Source organism: Cynara cardunculus, unplaced genomic scaffold (genome assembly GCF_001531365.2).
Source record: "Cynara cardunculus var. scolymus isolate 2C unplaced genomic scaffold, CcrdV1 Un_Scaffold_5623, whole genome shotgun sequence".
In the NCBI taxonomy this organism is placed as follows: domain Eukaryota; kingdom Viridiplantae; phylum Streptophyta; class Magnoliopsida; order Asterales; family Asteraceae; genus Cynara; species Cynara cardunculus.
Genome location: NW_020202499.1, coordinates 21,539 through 29,789, shown reverse-complemented (window position 1 = coordinate 29,789; position 8,251 = coordinate 21,539). Strand labels below are relative to the sequence as shown.

Here is an 8,251-nt window from a genome sequence, read left to right as displayed (position 1 = left end):
GTTTTGCACTTAGGTCCACACATGCGACATGATTTGATAGATACAGTAATAATTATCAAACATGAATGATTGATTCCGTACAATGTACTGTATACCACAATGATGGATTAAAGGGACGTCTACCTAAACACTGATTTGATAAGTATTTATCAGTAAAATTTAACAATATTGCTTATTTACTGGGTAAAATTTTATTCACTAAAACGCATCGTATGCAACATTATATACCGGTAAACACTAATCATGGTAAGAGTCATCGTCCTCACTTATCGGGTAAGACTTTCGATTTTTGCCTTCGCTCTTACTAGTAAGATTTTTAGTCATTGTCATATTCATCCGGTAAAGTAAAATGACTTGGTAAGCGCTTACTCGGGTAAGTGTTTGATAAACGACACCTAAATGTTCACCTAAAACCTCCATTAAATTAGTGCCTTTTATAAAAACAACCTTTTTACGATGGTTAAACCTCTTTAAAGGAAAAGACATGAGTTTTCTGGGTAAGGTAAATCATAAAATGCTAGTGTTGACTCTCATCGGTAAGCGTTTGGATAAAGTGGCCCCTTAGTTTTAAACGTAGTTTTATTTACAAACATATGTATTATTGGAGTCCTGCATCGACTAAACATATAGCATAAAATATGTATGCATGTCGTAACACCCTTTTGCACTAAAACGACACTATTTATAAAGATAGATTCAAAAGGGTTTCATATGTGATAAAATCACATAAGAGCCATCGTTTACCACATCTATGTACTCAACATTCTTTTGTCTCGGTTTAAGAGGCGTATTGGAGTACCATATCGGATAGACACTCTTTTGCCTTTGTCTGAGCCAACGTCGGTTTGTAACATGTCCCGATTTCGGGCCCATTTTGACCATCTCTACTCTAGATTATGCTTTTTGACGAGTCGAGAAAAGGTAACGTCCGTTTTTGGGCTGGACCCGTTAAAAATTTTATGTTAACAGGGCCTGGGCCTAAAAAAATTATGGGCTGCCATCTTTGTTTGAAGTATGGGCCTAGACTCTTATGGGCCTGTTATTGATACATTTGGACTTTAATGGTTTTTCTAAAGTCATGGCTGTGGGCTTTAAGAGAATTTCTTTTGACAAATTGTTATATTTAAATTAGTTTTTAATTTAAAACACTTACATAATTATTTAAATGACCAAAAAAATTATTAAATAATTATTGGTAAACTAAAATCTTACCCGTTGAGTAAGTAATAGTGTTGAGTTTTACCGATAAGTACTTATCGGGTAAGTTTTTGGTAAACGGCCCCAAAGACTAGTCAGGTAAGAGTTAGTAGTCAATTTGAAAGAATTTTAGAAGGTTATATAGACTTAATTTGGCATGGCCACTTTATTCAACTTATCTCATAAAATTTCCTTATATTTGTTCTACTTTATCTTGGTGGTACAAAAAAAAATTCATTTTTGTTTCACTCAGTACTGTCATGTTCCAGCCTGATATCACGTCAAACGTAAAACAACAAGTTTTCGTCCAGTTTGGATCTGATACTTCTTGTTACTAACTTGATCGTTCTTGTAATAGGACATCCCCGATATTGAAGGAGACCAGATTCATGGAATCAAGTCGCTTGCATCGCAAATGGGTCCAATACGGATTAATTAATTACCTAATCGTCACACGACAAAATTACAAATTCATAAAACGAAAATGGTATGATTTAAGAGTTATATATGCAGATGTTTAGGAGTTGCATTGGGGGTTCTTGAAATGACTTATGTTGCTGCTATTTTTGTGGGAAGCAAAGCATCTTCCATAAGAGTTCTAACTGTAACTGTACCAGTACCAGTACCAGCACCAGCACCGGCTTAACCGGTTACTTCTGGCTGTCACCTTAACTGTAACCGTAACCGGTTACCGGTTTGCCCATCTCCACTGTACATACCTGCATGTTGCATGCTACTGTAACATTTGTAATGCATAAAAGTATAACAATGGGGCAGCCAAATCATCATTTCACAAATAAACCTCCAAATGTCTGGTAAAAAACTGACCTCTAATCCAAAGACTAAAACGGTTGATTGTTTCCGTTTAGAAAAAAGAACCGTTGTTGTACCGACCGGCCACAAGAGTTCCATCCATCAACCGATCTGGAAATGCAGGCGAAGCTTCTGCCGCGTAGAAAGAAAGCAGAAACAATTGCAAGGAAGGCCACAAAATGGCACATTAAATTCACTTTTAACTGAAAATCGAAATGCAGATACAACAGAAAAGAAACGCGTTTACATGCAACTCAACTCCAGCAATTAGGCCTACGTTTTGGCAGTTGCCAACAGAAAACATGGTAAATGAAAAGGTTACATGCTTCATACTGGTCACAGTAATAAGATTGCCGAGCCTCTGCGTACAAAAGTAGTAAAAGATGGTCGTAAATTTGGAGATTTGATCCCAACCGTTCACTAAGCAAATCAGACTTTATGTGATATTTTGAAATATAGACAGCATAATCAAAAAGGGTTCTCCAGGTGCCTTGCACAACATCTATCCTGCAAAAAAAATATGCATCATTCAAGTAGTAAATATATAACGATCCATGTTGGAATCTCACGTCAACTAGACACAAAACATCAAACCTGTATACATATACATATACAACGGGGTTCTACTTATCCTAACAATCCATGTATATATAGAGGGAGATTCAAACGAGAACGGAACTAAATAGAAGAACACAAAAACGGCTAAATTATGTGCAAAATCACTAACGGTTACGCAAAGGGCGACATGGCCCACGACCTCAAGTCGCAGACAAAGTCACATGAATCACATGTGATTTTAGTGTAAAATCACATGTGATTCAACCGTTTTCTTATTCTCTTGATTGGTTACCGTTCTCATAGACTCTATACACACACACACACACACATATATATATATAAGATGATAAGACCTACGAATTTAAATGAAACCTAAAAACTGTTGAATAATTTACCTGCCCAAGAAGCATGTTACACACTTTGTGCTTTGGTGGATGCATCCTTAACTTTTGCATCAACGTGGTCCTGCAGTTGATCATGTTTACCGGGATAAAACATTAAGATGATGAACAAAAAACAGAGGTGCTTTCAACCACATGAAGAAACGACAAAAAAGCAAACCAAATGTGGGGTGCTCGTTAGTATCGTTTTAAAAATGATATAAACCAAGAGTCTTACCCAGTAAGTGAGGGTGACGACTCTTACCCTTGTAGCACTTACCGGGTAAATTGTCGCATACAATGCCGTTTTGATGGACTAGAATCTTACCCGAGAAGGTAAGTAAGAGTCTTGATTCTTACATGTAAGCGCTTACCGGGTAAGTGTTCAAGTAAACGGCCCCTAAGTTGTGTTTCTGACATGCAATAAACTATTTGATGTTCAAACAGCTATAAAAGCCATCTAGAAAATGTAGTTGAATGTGGACCATGGGATGCATGATTGCACCTTGCCTACTTAATGTAGAATGTAGATGTTGACCCACTATAATACACCCCCTCCATCCTATCCACATTTCTATTTTAGTTTGTCTCAAAATAATTGTCCGTTTTCAGTAGTAAKTGCCTACTTTCCAATTGTACCCTTAATTATGAGATGAAGAAATTCATCATTCCCTTTATCATCAAGGGTAAATTGTCATTTAGTTGATTAAAATAGGTAATAATTACACACTTCTAAAACTACGTTTTTCATTGTGGACATTTACTTTGGATGGATCATGGATGGCATACTAAATCAACTCACGGGCATCCTTATCGTATCATATTGTACTAAAATTCAATCATTTTGGGAGTAGAAATTGATACAGTCGACCAGATAATTGAAAATAAACGAACCCCAAAAGCTTACCACTCCCTTCTTTTCGTAATAATCGTCGAGAGCCCATTGATATTTCGATTGATTTAGCCCAAACCAACGAGCCACATACTCATCCAAACTTGAATGTGCTGTTATACGAATGCAAAATTAGTCGAATATCTATACTATATTATAACTCATTTGGGTAAAAGTCTAGAAAACCGATTATTATGCACCAAGGCATATTACTTAAAATTCAAGGGTACATGTTAATAGTACATCAGCATGAGTACAACTTCTTAAAGCTTCATGTTTGAATTAATGTAACTAACCGATCATTAATCACATTCAGTTATAGAATAAGCACCTTCTTTTAATTTTTTTTAAATAGATGACCCCTTTTATTATGAAGAATTTTGGATAAAGCCTTACAAACCAATTATTATGCATCAAATACAGTTGATCACTGCATATTTATAGAGAGGAAGGTTTAAACGAGAATGCTAACTATTTAAGAAAACAAGAAAAAGGTAGTTAATGTACAAAATCACATGTGAATTTACATTAATGTCAAAAAAATGGAAGCAGGGACTTGTGAACGGGTATGATTTTGTAGGTGGATTATATATGATTTTGCACGTTAACGATCTTTTTCTTGTTTTCTTAAATAGTTAGTGTTCTCGTATCAACCTGCTCCTGTATATACACACACATGTATATGTATATATATATATATATATGTGTGTGTGTGTGTGTATATATATAACCGTTTCAAGCTTCAATTGGCAGGCATTATTTAGATTTGGTCTGAATAGCAATAACAACACATTCAGCAGTTAGCAAACAAAATCTCAGTTGAATCTACCAAAAACCAATTTCATCTACCAGTTCCCACTAATTGTAATAGATTCAAAAATCGAAAGAACAAAACTAAACGATACCGTTCTGGACTTTAGCGACGGCATCCCAAAAGAAACCGTACTTGGAGTCGTAGGCCGAGGCGGACTTCTCGTACTGAACTGGCGGAGGGAGCACCGGAGGGGCGGATTTCGCCACCGGCGGCTGAATCGGGGGAGAGAATTTCACAGGCGACGGCGAAACGTTCTTTCTCTTCGGCAATTCGGAAACCGACGCAATAGAAGGTTCGGATGAAGGTTTAGGGGTAGGAGGTGGAGTTACGAAGACGGTGTAAGGACCGATCTTTCCGATCATCGGCGGCGTCGCCGGTTCTTTGTTGATCGGCATTTTGAAATTTGAAGTTTTTACAGCAAAGTTTGATCGGAATTTTGAGATAAAAGATGGAGAAAAAATGTCGATTTGAAAAATTATAGATAAAGGGTTCGATTTGATTATGGGGATGAGTGAAAGTGAAGTGAGAATCTCGAAGCAGAGAGCAAAGGGTTTTGGAGAATATGGAGTTGCAGCAGCTTCACACACACACACACACTCACACTCACACACTCTCTCACACACACACACACTCTCAAGAGATAGAGAATGGGAGATGCTTGGTTGGTGGTATCTTTGTCTTTCTTTTTCTAATTTTTCAAATTCAGTCCCTTAACTATTCCTTAACATGCAGTTTAGTCCTTCATCTCGTTTCTATTAAATGCATTGACAATTTGACATATAACTTTAATAAATAAAGTTACTGGAATGACTGGATTATGTCAAAAGAACTGGAATTTGATTTGAATTTAATTAGGTTTGAACACACGTTTATTTGCCAAGAAACACAGAGGAATTTGTCAAAGAAACTAGGTAGATTTCTCGAGATATTTTCTTACGACGTTTTGTTATAGCATTTATAAATGCTTCTGGTTTAGGTCGATAGCCCGACAAATAGAATGAGATATTGTTATTATTCTTTTTCTTAATTTTTTGCTCTTGTCACTTTGGAATGGATATTTTCGGGTGTTCAAAGTACCATTCACCTTATCTATACTATATTATAAAAACATTTGACAAAAACTCTTAAAAATCATTTTTTATGCGTAAAGTACTGTTTATTAATGCATATTACTTAAAACTCAAGATTGCAAATAGATTGTGCGTAAGTACAACTTATTAAAGCTTCATATCTAAATTCGTGTAATTAACTATAGATAAAGGATAAACATTTCATTTTAAATATAAAAAATCTAAAATATAATTAGGATAATCATTGAGTTCTAACAGAATACTTAATTATTATCGTTATAAAATGTTGTATTATTAAACCAAAAATAAATTATTCCGTTATTAAACTTAAATTAAATTATAATAAAAAATAAAAAAATAAATTAAAGAAATTACATAAAAAATAAAAACTTTTAAATAGTTGATTTGATATTAACATTGATATGTATTTTTTTCAAATTTTTATGATATCTTTAAATTTATATTTTATTTAAAAATAAAATCATTATTGTTTTCTTAAAAACACATAAAATCGTATTATAACATCAACAGAGACAAATAATAAAATAGAGAATTAAAATCGAGATGTATCTCGCTGCATAACACAAATACTTTTCTAATCTTAATAATATCATTAATCGGTGATGGCAAAATCAAATGCGACAGTGATGGTGGTGGTACATGGTACAATGAAAGCATATGCAGAGATACATAATTGAGTCGAACCGGTGGTTTTGACCTTTTGGGATGGCAAATTACGGCAATTGTCAAATGAGTCCTTGAGGAAGATTCATAATTGAACAAAATATCCCAAAATTAAGGTAATAAATTGTGCTATCCATGACACTTGTTGATCAATGTTGGGGAAGGACCAAAATGAAATGAAATCGATTATTTGGGGTCAAACATGAAAATTTGTTCAAATGAAGCAAGCACGGATGTTAATGAATAGTCCAGGGATGAAATATGTACATTGTTGATTCTTCAATTTTTATCAAAGATGACATTCGCTCCACAGGAAAGAAACTTTTTGCATAAGACCCCTTTTCCTTTTTTAAGTCGTGTACTTTTTTTATCATAAAAAACAGAGGGGTTGTTTATTTACCTCTTAATAATTTTATTAAGAGACAACTTTTGAACCGTTAAGAGATGAATCTTATTTGATGAAAAACGAAGTCCGCCTCTTAATGATTCTAAAACCCTCTAAATGATTTTGTATCATAGATCTCCCTTAACCATTAAGAGTCATAATTTCATTATACACAATTATCAAACAATTATATTTCATTTTGCACTATATCATAAGAGCTTCTTAATCATTCTGACCACTTAATCATTTTACACCAAAACATTCAACAATTGTCAAACAACTTCTAATTAATTTAAAATCACAGATATTTTATATATACACATGTATAAAAACTATTGGACCGTTCAAACCAAGTTAGCTCGGTATATTATTTCTTAATAATATTATATGGATAGAAATTTCATTTTTGATATAAATATTATGTTTTTTTTAGTTTTAAGACCAATAAGAGGCCCAAACCACCTAAACCAGTCATACCATATCGCCTTTGTTTGGTCCTTTGTTGTCAAACCGATCGGTTTGAAAATTTTCTTAAACCGCCATTGTGATTTAGTTTGTGGTTTTGGGGGGTTAAACACGCCCAAACAGGACCGGGAACATCCCTACATACATATAAGAACTCTAAATTTGAAAACAGAAAAATACATGTGCACAAATATAAATACACACAAGATCAAAAAATGCAAATGTAAATCCTTTAATTTGTTTCATAAAATTCAACTTTCAACTGAAAACTGTGATAAAAAATAAAAATAAGAAAAAGATTGTACGGAGTTCGAAAACTAACCCTTAACCAACCACTTGGGTCCATGGCTATGGTTGGTCAGGTCTGGTCTGTAACAGGCTTTAGACCCAACTGAAGCATCCTTTTGAACACAGACCAGTACTGGGACCTTTCAAACTGAACCAAAATCAGTCTTTTGACAACACAAATATGAAACTGCATGCTTCAAAATTGGAATGAAACTCAATCCAAACAAAATCATTATATCCCATAACCTAAAATTATCATCTGAAGGTAACATGTATGCAAACTTTATGTCAGTTTCAAGAGATGAATATACTGTTTTCGAAGAGGCCAACATGTTACCATCAGGCTTAACACAAATCAGTCCCTTCAGACTTGAATAATCCTACGTAAATTTGTTGACTAATTGGACTAAAGGTATCAAACGCCATTAGTTACAGAACAAAAAAAACATGCAGTCAACCACAAGGGTGGTGCCTGGTTAGTTTGAGCTTAGCTCCAAAGGTCAAAAGTACCTGAAGATCCCAGAACAAAAATCCCCTTATGGCCACGGAGGTTCAAATGCGGTGACTCCGGGCTATCTGCAAAGCAGGTGGTCGTCCTGGGATTAGTCAGCTCGCATAGCGGGTTGGATATCCAGGTTAATAAAAAAAAACATGCAGTCATGTACTAATGAATCCCAGAACAGCATCAATCCTGAACAAATCTTC

At 34.7% G+C, this 8,251-nt stretch overlaps 1 protein-coding gene across 2 annotated transcripts; it reads right to left on the bottom strand.

The window, feature by feature from the left end:
• Positions 1–2,170: 2,170 nt before the first annotated feature.
• On the bottom strand, positions 2,171–5,259 carry LOC112504445 (lysine-rich arabinogalactan protein 19). Of its 2 annotated transcripts, none has more exons than XM_025108385.1 (4): positions 4,746–5,259; positions 3,856–3,953; positions 2,964–3,033; positions 2,171–2,517 (listed from the first exon to the last, which is right to left on the bottom strand). In XM_025108385.1, the coding sequence occupies exons 1-3, from the start codon at positions 5,047–5,049 to the stop codon at positions 2,980–2,982; spliced, it is 456 nt and encodes a 151-aa protein (XP_024964153.1). In that variant the 5' UTR covers positions 5,050–5,259; the 3' UTR covers positions 2,171–2,517; positions 2,964–2,979. The 2 variants fall into 2 exon arrangements, with proteins under 2 accessions (XP_024964153.1, XP_024964154.1); XM_025108386.1 differs by having other exon boundaries at positions 2,173–2,512; positions 4,746–5,247.
• Between the last annotated feature and the right edge of the window lie 2,992 nt (positions 5,260–8,251).

What these genes read in the sequence shown, in the direction of transcription:
- LOC112504445 (XM_025108385.1), bottom strand. Translation starts at nt 5,049, where the DNA reads ATGCCGATCAACAAAGAACCGGCGACGCCGCCGATGATCGGAAAGATC. An exon ending in CGTCGCTAAAGTCCAGAACG is followed by an intron (nt 3,954 to 4,745) that starts GTATCGTTTAGT and finishes TTCGTATAACAG; the next exon opens with CACATTCAAGTTTGGATGAG. An exon ending in ATTACGAAAAGAAGGGAGTG is followed by an intron (nt 3,034 to 3,855) that starts GTAAGCTTTTGG and finishes GATCAACTGCAG; the next exon opens with GACCACGTTGATGCAAAAGT.